General features: G+C 47.6%; 2 protein-coding genes across 2 annotated transcripts in view; one reads left to right on the top strand and one right to left on the bottom strand.

Annotated features, from left to right (window-relative positions):
* The window catches only part of UTP25 (UTP25 small subunit processome component), a 36,066-nt gene extending 26,723 nt beyond the window's left edge, over window positions 1–9,343 (bottom strand). Inside the window, exons 1-5 of the mRNA XM_056568200.1 lie at window positions 9,111–9,343; window positions 4,015–4,054; window positions 2,773–3,049; window positions 1,873–2,052; window positions 27–115 (exon numbers count right to left, since the gene is read on the bottom strand). Of these exons, the coding sequence (XP_056424175.1) occupies window positions 27–115; window positions 1,873–2,052; window positions 2,773–3,049; window positions 4,015–4,054; window positions 9,111–9,229 (705 nt within the window). The 5' untranslated portion in view covers window positions 9,230–9,343. The remainder of the gene's footprint in view (window positions 1–26; window positions 116–1,872; window positions 2,053–2,772; window positions 3,050–4,014; window positions 4,055–9,110) is intronic.
* On the top strand, window positions 9,335–11,136 carry TBCC (tubulin folding cofactor C). The gene has a single exon (XM_056568201.1). The coding sequence runs from the start codon at window positions 9,421–9,423 to the stop codon at window positions 10,387–10,389; it is 969 nt and encodes a 322-aa protein (XP_056424176.1). The 5' UTR covers window positions 9,335–9,420; the 3' UTR covers window positions 10,390–11,136.
* Window positions 11,137–12,472: the final 1,336 nt, after the last annotated feature.

The following is a 12,472-nucleotide window of genomic DNA, read 5'->3' as shown; positions in this document are numbered from 1 at the left end:
TGTCACAAGTAGGGGTTGTTCTTTACCTTCAGAGATGTAGTGGTTTTAGGGTTGCTTGTCATTTGGTTAACATCATCTTCTTCTAGTTCTCGATCAACATGCCTTTTAAATGGATCTAAAAGGAAGAACGATCATCATATACAATATTGTCATCAAAAAGGGCATTTAGCATAAGAGTGACAAGAGGGGGAAGGGATCTGCGAGGATGTGTGACAATGGGGATGACAGGTAAAGAACACACTGCAGAAAGATCCCACCCAGCAAGCATGGAGACTGAGAACAGCGCCACCTAGAGCTGGGCGGTATGACCAAATAGGTGTGTCACGGTATTTTTGTAACTTATGGCGGTTCCATGGTATATAACGGTATTTCTTTCACCCCCCCCCAATCAGGTTACCCGCCAGCACTGTTCTGCTCCCCCCCCAATTAATTATCAGCCCAGCGGGGTACTACTCACATAGGTCAAGCACTGCCCTCCTCCTCTTTGTTGGGGGCCGCTGGAACTCACTGTACGCCAGTGGTCTCCAACCTGCGGACCTCTAGATGTTGCAAAACTACAACTCCCAGCATGCCCGGACAGCCAACGGCTGTCCGGGCATGCTGCGAGTTGTAGTTTTGCAACAGCTGGAGGTCTGCAGGTTTGAGGCCACTGCTGTACGCTGTATCCCTATGCCCGAGCTGCAAAAGATAAAGAAAATAAACTTTAACTTACCTACGACGACCAGCCGTCAGCCTATCACCGGCCGCAGCGATGCCCCGCCCCGGCCAGTGATAGGCTGAGCCTACTGTCATGTAAGGAGCCGGCTTCTTACATGACAGTGGGCTCAGCCTATCACTGGCCGGGGCATCGCTGCGGCCGGTGATAGGCTGACGGCTGTCTGACGTTCCAGTCCACAGTGTAAGGCCGAGGTGTGTGAGTTAAAATTTATTTTGTTTATGTTTTGCAGCCCGGGCGTAGGGATACAGCGTACAGCAGTGGTCTCCAACCTCGAGAGACCTCCAGCTGTTGCAAAACTACAACTCCCAGCATGCCCGCACAGCTGTTGGCTGTCCGGGCATGCTGGGAGTTGTAGTTTTGTAACATCTGGAGGTCCGCAGGTTGGAGACCACTGGCGTACAGTGAGTTCCAGCGCCAGCAGCCCCCAACAAAGAGCAGCGTGAGGCCGACGTAGGTAAGTTAAAGTTTATCTTCTTTATCTTTTGCAGCCCGGGCATAGGGATACAGCGTACAGCAGTGGTCTCAAACCTGCGGACCTCTAGCTGTTGCAAAACTACAACTACCAGCATACCCGGACAGCCGTTGGCTGTCTGGGCATGCTGGGAGTTGTAGTTTTGCAACATCTGGAGGTCCGCAGGTTGGAGACCACTGGCGCACAGCGAGTTCCTGCGCTGGCGGCCCTCAACAAAGAGGAGGAGGGCAGTGTTTGCGGGTAACATATGTGAGTAGTACCCCGCTGGGCTGATAATTGGGGGGGGGGGGGGGGGGGGGGGGAGCAGAACAGCGCTGGCGGGTCACGTATGATTAGTTCCCCGATGTGGGGACAGCGCTGCGCTGGGCTGATAATTCATTCCCAAGGGGGAGGGGCCCAACCGGTATTGCAGTATGGGAAAAAGTCATATCGTGCAGCCCAAAAATTTCCCTATTCAGTATGAACCGGTATACCGCCCAGCCCTAGCGCCACCCTCCACCATGAGCTGTGTTAGGTACTGAAGCTCGGCCCCTCTGAAGCAAATGAAGATGAGCTGCAATAGTAGAAACAGCCCAGGGCCAAGAGCAGAACTGTGTTGAAAAAAAAAAAAACAACTAAATCAGACCCTTGATTTTATTGTTTAACTTTTCTATAGAAATTGAATGCAAAATGAGAGCATTACCTTCAGAATTTATAACGGAGGGCTCTGCAGTCTCATTCTTCTGGTCTTCAGCATCTTCTTCCAAGAAATTAGTTTCTAAACTAAACTTAGATTCATTTTTACTGTCTGTGAATTGCTGAGCTGGATCTTCGGCTTCTTTTGGCTCTTCGGCATCTTGTTCCTCAACCTCATCGCCATGTTCTGAAACAATGCACACAATGTTACCCACAAATAAATCCTTCAACCCTCTCACTGCCAGAGTAGCTGTCACATTTCAGAGAAAACTTTGTAGTGTCCCTGTCATTTATTTAAAAAAAAAAAAAAAAAAAACATCCCTTTGTCTCAGACGCGAGAAATAGCAGAAAATATCCAGCTCACTGTGCAGTCGTCCTTGGCTCAGACTGTGCTATGAGAGAAGGTTGTCCAGCGAGGAATAGTGCCAAAATCTTCTTTATTGAATAAAAGCCAGCAGACAAGAAAACGGACGCGTTTCAGGTGTCCATTTGCACCCTTAATCGTACATTTGTCTCAGACACACGTCATGAGTTTTTATTGGTCGGACCCCCGCCCCCCCCCCCCCCAACTGATGAGAAGATGAGCAGATAGATGTGATCCCTCAGAGATCTTTGGCCTTGCTGCTCCATTATAAGTTTACAGGGCAGTGGGACAAAAATCGCTGAGAGCCGGGGAGTAAAGCGCGCTACTGTGAACTTCTCCCAGCTTGTTCTATTGATCGGTGGGGGTCTCAGCACTGAAACTCCGACAGATAAAAAATTTGATACGTCAAACATTTTTTTGAAATGACAGGTACAAGTTGCTATAATAACTGGGAAGCAGTGAACACCCATCAGTAAGAGCAGTGACCTCCATCCTGATATAAAACTACAACTCCAAGCATTACAATGTATGAGGAGTTATTACCTCCCTCGGCATCATTATCCCCTTCTGCCTCTTGCTCTTCTTCACTATCTTCATCTTCTGCATTAGAGACAGACTGTTCATCCTCATCCTCCCCCTGTGGCCCATCATCTTCATCATCATTATCAACCTCTTCTTCCTCCTCCTCCTCATCATCATCCTCCTCATCATCATCAGAGACATGCTTTAATGTTGCCAGCAGCTGTTGATACACGTTGGTATTCTCCGCTTCGCTCTCAGCTTCACTCTCTGTATCCGAGTCATTCTCAGAACTATCAGGCTAATAAAAGTGAAATCATTGAACAAGCAAATTACTTTATGTCTGAAAGAGAACACAGCAAACCTTACAGCTGGGTTCACACTAGCATAATGTACATGCATTTTTGCATCTATTTCCCCCTACTGGGGGAGGTGACCATGCAGTCATTTGATCATGTCTATAATACACGGAAAAGATACTGAATAAAGAATATAAAAATAAAAAAAATGGCCAACTTACTAGCCTTCATTCATTAGGCCCTTCACTGCCAAAGGAAACCCATCAGGACCCTCAATTACAAGACAGGGGTACCAATGGGGTGATCACCCTCTCTATCTAACCACTTTAATGTCTCAGTTGCAATTGATCGAGGCATCTTAGGCCCCTTTTACACTGGCATTGCTCCCCGTCGAGAACGCCCGTTAAAGTATATTTTTTTTGTGTGACTAACGGCCGTTCTCATGACGGGGAGCAGCGGGCAACAACAGGTCCTGATTGCTCCCATTTACTATAATAGGGGCTGTCGTGCGCAATTATTTTTTGGCGGGACGAGCGGGAGAAAAAGACGGCATATGCACTATTTTTTCTCCCGCTATTTCCCCGGGGTCCCCTGACGGCCATCACACTGCTGTATGCTAACGGCAGTGTGAAAGAAGCCTTAGGGCACTTTTTGCTAACTATCAGTCACCAGTTAAATAAATGCACAGTACTGGTGTTAAAGTATGGCTGCAAAACCAGTTATTGTTATGATCTTAATGCATGTAAAATTATTTTTTTTTTAATTATTTTTTAAAGTGTGCAATTAGTGGTTTGTGTATCCTGCTTTATAAAGATCTACGCGTTTCCATGGCTACAGACCACAAATAAATTCTAGTAGTCTGAATTTGCAGTCACACAAACTTCTCTTTCCTACTTCTTTTTACAATGGAGCAGTCACATGGGCTGAATATGGAGAAGCTAATACATAAGACATCTCATCTACTCACCAGCTCAACCTGATGTGTTCTCTCTTGTACATCAGAAACTCTGAAAGAAAAAAAAAAGATAAACAAGACAAATGTATACTAAGATGTAAATGCCACAAAAAAATAATAATAATTAAATTCTATATCATAAATGATTGCATATAGTCTCTTTATATTCTAACCACAATTCCTGAAGCATTTTGCATTGTTACTTGCTGTGTTGGATGCAGAAATGTACAGATTTCCATGTCCAAAACAGCAATAGGAGCACAAAGGAACATCTTGAGACATCTCACTTCTATTAATTATAAAGTCATAATTGTGAACGGCTTTTTTTTTAAATTTTTTTGGGAGGCAGAACTCTGCCTTGGATATACCTGGAAATGCATAAAAAATAGCGTATATACTCGAGTATAAGCCGACCCGAATATAAGCCGAGACCCCTAATTTCAACCCAAAAACCCAGGAAAAGTTATTGACTCGACTATAAGCCTAGGGTGGGAAATACATCATCACCGCCTGTTAATCCCTTCATCAGTGGTCTTCAACATCTGCGGACCTCCAGATGTTGCAAAACTACAACTCCCAGCATGCCCGGACAGCCGATGGCTGTCCGGGCACGCTGGGAGTTGTAGTTTTGAAACCTCTGGAAGTCCGCAGGTTGAAGACCACTGCTGCCTTCATCATCATCCAGACCCCCCTTTAGTTTTCTACTCACCTCCCCTCGGTGGGAAGGAAGGGTGAGCTGGTCCGGGCCATCTATGCTGCAGGGACCATTCGGTGGAGTCGTTCCAGGCTGTCCATCTTCACCGGGATGTCCTCTTCTCCACTCCGGGCCGGCCCCGGACTAGTGACGTCGCCTTGACGACGACGCACAGGGACGTTCATGCGCAGGGATGTCACAGACCAGTTCACCCTTCCTTCCCACCGTGGGGAGGCGAGTAGAAAACTAAAGGGGGGTCTGGATGATGACGAAGGCCGCAGTGGTCTACAACCTGCGGACCTCCAGATGTTTCAGAACTACAACTCCCAGCATGCCGATGGCTGTCCGGGCATGCTGGGAGCTGTAGTTTTGCAACATCTGGAGGTCCGCAGGTTGAAAACCACTGAGAAGGGATTGACAGGCGGAGAGTTCACTCGAGTATAAGCCAAGGGGGGCGTTTTCAGCACGAAAAATCGTGCTAAAAAAACTAGGCTTATACTCGAGTATATATGGTAACAACTGGATGTTCCCATTATTGCCCTTAATAAGTTATGTCCTGAAAGTTGTTTGGGTAAATTTATTTAAACAGCCATCAGATTCACCATAAATTTGCCCGTAAACATTCAATTGTCTGGGTGCAAAGCGTCTGGTTCAACAAATGTGCTTGTAAGTGTTAATACCAATGCATACAGCATTACTGCTTACTTCCAAGCCACTTAATGTACAGAACCATGCTCCTGTACATACTGAGGAATCCTACAGTATCATCGTGGGCACCAGTGGTCAACGTGTCAGACTGCACCTCAGCTAATCACTGACAACAGTGATGTCCCAACTCGTCCAGTGATAGGCAGCAGCGTGACCTACTAAGTCCAGGCACCAGGAAAAAAGCCAGGGCTGGGGCTCAATACATCACACTGCTGCTCAGTCAATCACTGGCCAAGGCTGGACATCACTGCGGTCAGCGATTAGCTGAGCAGCAGTCTGACACGTTGACTACTCACAACAAGGAAGAGGACTTCAGCAAAGGACGGGCTAGCGGTGGAAAGCTAGCAGATTTTATTGTATTAATGCCTGATGAATGGATCCTGACAAAACAGAACACAAATGGAACACCCTTCCGTTAAAATCTGTCACCATTGAATTCAGTGAAAAAACTTTGCCCGAATGTTCACTTCCGGTTATTTTCTTTTCTATTTAAAACATTGTTGAAAGCTAATGTAACGGACCTGAGCGCAGACAAAATCTGATCCACTAGAATTAAAGCCGAAGCTACACAGTGTTTTTGGCTGCAACATCACAATCACTGTGTGGGTCCATTCATACCTATTAGGGGTGTGTATTGGCAATACACATATGATGATACGATATATCGCGATATATATCCAGATTCTGTTTACGGGACGATATATCCCGATTATGTCTCAAAAACAATGTCTTTTTACACTTTTATTAAATTATTATTATTATTTATTTATTTTTTAAATATAGTTTTTATTAAAGTCTTCAAAAGAAAACAATTTACATATATATGAATCCAATAGGCCAAGGGTTCCAGCACCCTGGCAATAACATTGTATAAACAGCATGAAAGTAATTCCAATACAAAAGAAATAAAATACAACATCTCGGCATTAATGCTCATTATACAGTATCCCATCAACACCAAAACAATCCCCCCCCCCCTCCCCTCGTTCCTTCTCAGGTATAGCAGAGATGTAGTCGCTAACACCATTACAGGACAATTCAGGTCACCCACCTTCAGCTCTCATCACCTATCATCTGCTGAAAGACAATCTACGTTATCCTAACAGTTACTGCGGAAGAGTCAGTCTACCCAAAGTTCTTGCGATAGACCTCTGGAGATACCATTAAGTGTGTTGAAAAGGATTCATAATTTTAACAATTGCTTCATCCGTTAGGAACACAGAAATATACCTTTTCCACTTTTTGAAAAATGCCTTTGCATTCCTATCCGCTAGCTTACTTCTGTCAATATGGTCCAAATGGAGACAGCGGGTCAAAATTTTGGAACACCTCATCTGTCGTGGGCATCGTAGAAGTTAGCCAATGCGCCAATAGACATCATTTACCCACCAAAATGAACAGGTGACATAAAAGCGTAATCGCAGTGCCCTCATCCGGAATGTGCAGTAACAACAATGAGGGAGAGACAGTCAAGGCAATCCCCAATTTAAGTCGCAGGTAAGTGAAAAGGTCCGACCAAAACAAAAAAGTGCGACGACAAGTAGCAAGGCCATGCATAAGATCAGTACAAGCCTGACCACAGTTAGGACATTGTTCTATTCTGTAAAAAAATTTTTTTATTTATACACTTTATTCATCTGTCTGAGGAATCTAATGATTCCTCCTAAAAGTCTAATAGAGTTCTATTGAACTCCATTGATCTGCGATCCATTGATAGAGCCTAGTCCAGCCAGGATCTATCAATGACAGAGCCAAGGGACAGCAGGAAGCAGAGGTAAGCCCTCCGGCTACCTCCACAGTGGATCCACCCCACTATCCCACCAGGGAGCATTCACAGATCCCTTTAGACACCGCTGTCAGCTTTGACAGCGGTGATCTAAAGGGTTAATAGCCAGCCGCATGCTAGCTATTAGAGGCGGCCCCGGCTACAGAAAACAGCCGGGGGCTGCAGAGTATGGAGCGGGCAGGAGTCCGGAGCCCGCTCCATACAGACTGCTGAGCGCCGCATGCTGGATATTAGCGGCCGTGATGCATCAGCGGCCCCCGGCTACTGAAATCAGCTGGGGGCCGCAGTGTATGGAGCAGGCACGAGTCGGGAGCCCGCTCCATACACCCAGAGCGACACCGCGTCAGATCCGGCCCTGCTTGCACGAGCCGGAAAAATTCACCTGCCCGGCGCCCGGAGCAGCATGTCCTGGGCGTCAGGAGATACAAATTCCACATCCCTAAAAGGATCGATTAAAAAATATTTTGAATCGATTCAGTATCGCCAAATGAAAAATCGTGATAATCGCGCAAATCGATTTTTTCTTACATCCCTAATACCTATAGTAAGTAAATGGGGTCATAACAAGACAGGTTAGTGCGGGTGATACGGATGACAGATTTCCTTTAATTCCTTGTGGCTTCCAAGTCGTGGACCACGACCTGGAAGCCACAAGGAATTAAAGGAAATCTGTCATCAGTATCACCCGCTCTAACCTGTCTTGTAGTGCGGGTGATACTGATCAAAATGATACTTACGGCGTCCCGAACCATCAATCCGTTCTGCCGTAATTCATCTTTGTCAGTATATGCAAATTAGTTGCTTGGGGCAAGGGCAGAGCTACGAACCCTGCTCTGGGCACTGTGACGTCATCTTCTCTGGGTGGGCTTCGCCTAGCTCCTCCATAGACCATAATCTCTCTCCCTGCTCGCTCGGCCTGTATTGCGTATGCACCACTTCTTGGGTACACCCGGACGCAGTGTTCGGCTGAGATAAGCTCCCGGCGAAGATGACATCACAGTGCCCGGATCAACCGCACTACAAGCCTGTATGACAGGTTAGCGCAGGTGATACTGATAAACAGATTTCCTCTAAAGGCCATCTGTGGCCGAAAAACAACTTATCCCCTATCCACAAGATAGGGGATAAGTGTTAGATCGCGGGGGTCCAACCCCCTGGGACTCCTGCACGAGGCCACAGCTCTCCCACGAAGGAGGCGTGCCGGCCACAGCATGACGTTGACACGCGCCTCCGCTATGTAATTCTGTGGGAGAGGCGGGGAAGCAGCGTTCGTGCCTCCCCGCCTCTCCCATAGAACTGTATGGGGAGGAGGCGTACCTCCGACCTCTCTAGGTCGACACTGAGCGCTAATGCGGGGGCCCTGTTCAGGAATTCGCGGGGGGTCTCAGAGGTCGGACTCCGGCGATCAAACACTTATCCCCTATACTGTTGAGTGTTATAACGCTGCAGATGTCCTTTAATACAAGCAGGATTCTTTGTTACTGCCAAGTCACCATGCAACCCCCATTTACTTACCTTAGTGACGACACAGCGTGATCCGCATGGTACAACACCGCAATTTGTGGTCACATGACCCTTTTTGCAGCCCCTGGTGATGTGACTGGCTCTTCTCAAAGATTAGGGTGACAAAGCTTTGTATCTGATTACAAAAACTTTTATAAACTGGGTCAGTTTTCTAACCAGTGTGCCTCCAGCTGTTGCAAAACTACAACTCCCAGCATGCCCGGACAGCCAGCGGCTGTCCGGGCATGCTGGGAGTTGTAGTTTTGCAACAGCTGGAGGCATACTGTTTTGAAAATACTGACCTGAGTATCCAACCTATGGCCACCCAGCTGTTGAAAACCTACAACTCCCATCATGCCACTTTTTTGTTTTAGCTAGTTTCAAATTAACAACACTGCACCCTGAGCTCCCACTTACTGGTCATAGAAAGGATGCTGCTCCCCGAAATCCTTAAGATGCTTCTTCTGCTTCTTGGTCAAGGAGCTGACATCCTCCTCTCTCCGCTGCTGCGGATGCAGCTTCCTCCTCTTCCCCATGTCGGTGCCCTGTTACACGTGGGGACACCGCGCATGCGCCCTAGGGATCCCGTCGCTTGCTCGATGACGTCATCGGCACTGATCATAGAGTAAAAGCGCGCTGGAGGAAAGAGCGCACGGCAACGTAAAGCGACCGCGTGACGTCATCGAGCCGCGCCCCCCCCAGCTTTCACTTTCTTTGCGCTGTCACTATGGAGACGGAAGGGACCCGGTTACCGGAGAGGCTCCAGCGGAGGGAGGAGGAGAGGCAACGGGAAACGGAGAAGAAGCGGCAGGCGAAGGACAACCAGGCCGTGCAGGAGGAGAAGAGCGGGTACTTCAACTCCAGCTTCGGCTTGGAGAGAGCCGCCATTGAGGAGGTGTTGTCCGGGGAGGATTCCGGGCTGGGGGCCGAGGTTCTGGATGAGGTGTCCGGGCGGGTCCAGCGGCTGCAGAAGCTTCTGAATGATAGTATGATGTTCCTGCCGTCCTATGACATCCGCCAGGCCCAGGAGCACATCACCCGGTTACAGGCCGCCCTGGACGCCCGGCGGCAGCAGCTCCAGCCCAAGAAGAAATTCGCCTTCAAGGCCCGGAAGAAGGAGGCTCCAGTAGGGTCGGCGTCCACCATCCAGCCTCCACCTGCAGCGCCCCAGGTCAAGGAGACCCAGGCCCAGCCCGAAGCCCAATGCGGCCTCCAGGACCTCAGCGGACAAGTTCTGTTTATGAAGTCTGAGGAAATCCGGCAGAAAGACGTACAGCTGAGCCGCCTCCGCGACTGCACCGTCACCCTGACCGGCAGCCCTGCCACCCTGCACGTCCGGGACCTAAGCGGGTGTAAGGTACTATGTGGCCCGGTGGCCACCTCCATATTCGTCAACAACTGCACCGACTGCCTCTTCGCCTTCTCCTGCCAACAGCTCCGCACCCACAGCACCACCGACAGCCGCTTCTACCTGCACGTCACCAGCCGCGCCATCATAGAGGACTGCAGCGGCCTCCTGTACGCCCCCTTCACCTGGAGCTACCCCGACATACAACAAGACTACGAGCTGGCCGGCCTGGACCAAAGCCGCAACAACTGGGATTTGGTGGATGACTTCAACTGGCTGGCCATGGACGTCAAGTCCCCCAACTGGAAAATCATCCCCGAGGAGGACAGGATCACCTACTGGAACTGAGATCTCAGTGTATATCCGTATACATCGAGTCACGTGGAGACCTTCCCTATATAACGCTTGTGGAGTCACCGTATATTGTATCTTCACTAATAGAAGCGTATTTATTATTATGGAACTGCAGATGCCAAACTGATATTAGGTGTAATTTGACTCCTGTATGATCCTGTTGAAAGTAATATATACAAGTGAGCCCGCTGCTGCCCAGGATCACTTATGTCAGTGTTTCCCAACCAGAATGCCTCCAGCTTTTGCAAAACTGTCTGGGCATGTTGGCAGTTGCAGTTTTGCAACAGCTGGAGGCACTCTGGGAAACACTGAAATGTGGTATCCGATCTTTTACTAGTGACATCTGGTGATTCCATTAAATTCTTTTGACATATCCAAAGTTCTTATTTCGGCACCGACACCCCAACCAATCTGTAGAACGAGCCAGGAGAAGCCTGTGCTTAAGTGCTTCACTCCCCAGCTCCCTGCAATCCCTTTTCAGCTTCTCTGGACAGATCAGCCCCATAGACTTAAAATGGGGCTGCAGGAACTGAAGCGCTTAAGCCAGTGTTTCCCAATCGGGGTGCCTCAAGGAGTTGCAAAACTACAACTCCCAGCGTGCCTGGACAGCCAAAGGCTCTATGGATTTGCTGGTAGATTTGCAATATAATCACAGCAGTCACCAAAAATACTTCAAGTGGTCAAATTGGCAAGTATATCACAGCCCTTATAGACCCGTGTTTAGATTACTTAAAACAACTAATTTTATTGATATTCATTAAAAAATGTCATGACATAAGTGTGAAAACTCATGAGCCATCAATCACAAACTGATTGGATCAGGAGTTTTTCACACTTATATGTCATGAGAGTTTCTTTTAATGCATATTAATAAAATTCGTTGTTTTAAGTAATCTAAACAAGGGTCTATAAGGGCTGTGATATACTGGTAGATTTGCCGCACCTAGAGGCACCCTGGTTGGAAAACACTGGCTTAGAGATCTCCCCTACTGGGCCCCAGCAGTCCGTACGAAGGGGGCTTGTTGGACCACTGCACAAAGCGGCTGCTGACATGCCCCCTTAATTCAGCTCTATGGGAGAGCTGCAGTCTCCGGCTCTGCCATAGCAATTTATTGGGGGGGCTTGTCGGCTGCCGCTTTGTGCGGGGATTGAGATGCTCAATTTCAACAAAGAGCCGTGGGCCCTATTCAGGAGATCACAGGGGGCCCCAGTGGTTGGACCCGCCGTGATCTGTTGGCGTTTCGTTTGTGTTTATATTCTATTTTTGTATTTCATTGCCAGTAAGTTAGATTTGTAAATTAAAACAAAAAGAAAAATAGCCAGCACAACTACCTAATACTCGGGTGCACGCTGCTGTGGAAAATAGAGTATACAAAAAAAGAAGGTTGCAGCAGCACTCTTGGTCAAAAAATGGAGGCTCTCAGCGCACTTTTTGATCAAAACATGTCCCCCCATCCACCATGCGGAGGTGGCCTCATTACGGCTGGGACCCTAACACATATTCTGAGCCTATCACTCATAACACTCACCTCTGACTGGGTGACATGCTGGATTCATTATCAATTTAAAATACCTTCTGTGAAATGTGTGTAAATTACTTCTATTACAAAATCTTAATCCTTCTAGTACTTATCAGATGATGTATGCTCCAGAGGAAGTTGTGTAGTTCTTTCCAGTCTGACCAGTGTTCTCTGCTTACACCTCTGTCCATGTCAGGAACTGTCCAGAGTAGGAGCAAATCCCCATAGAAAACCTATCCTGCTCTGGACGGTTCCTGACATGGACAGAGGTGTCAGCAGAGAGCACTGGTCAGACAGGAAAGAAATTCAAAAAGAAAAGAACTTCCTTTTGATCATACAGCATCTGATAAGTACTGGAAGGATTAAAATTTTGTAATAGAAGTAATTTACAAATCTGTTTAACTTTCTGGCACCAGTTGATTAGAAAATAAAAATAAAAAATAAAACTTCCCAGGGGAGAACCCCTTTAATACTTACGATCTGAGTGAGATTTAGAGCTGACAGATCCCCTGTAATGATGTCACATTTTATTGCTGAATGATGGTGGCTTGTGCTCC

Source organism: Hyla sarda, chromosome 3 (genome assembly GCF_029499605.1).
Source record: "Hyla sarda isolate aHylSar1 chromosome 3, aHylSar1.hap1, whole genome shotgun sequence".
In the NCBI taxonomy this organism is placed as follows: Eukaryota; Metazoa; Chordata; class Amphibia; order Anura; family Hylidae; genus Hyla; species Hyla sarda.
Note: the sequence above shows the minus strand (reverse complement) of the source record. Positions and strands in the feature narration are given on the sequence as shown.

Bases quoted from the DNA above. Each gene is read 5' to 3' on its own strand.
- TBCC (XM_056568201.1), top strand. From the start codon at position 9,421: ATGGAGACGGAAGGGACCCGGTTACCGGAGAGGCTCCAGCGGAGGGAG.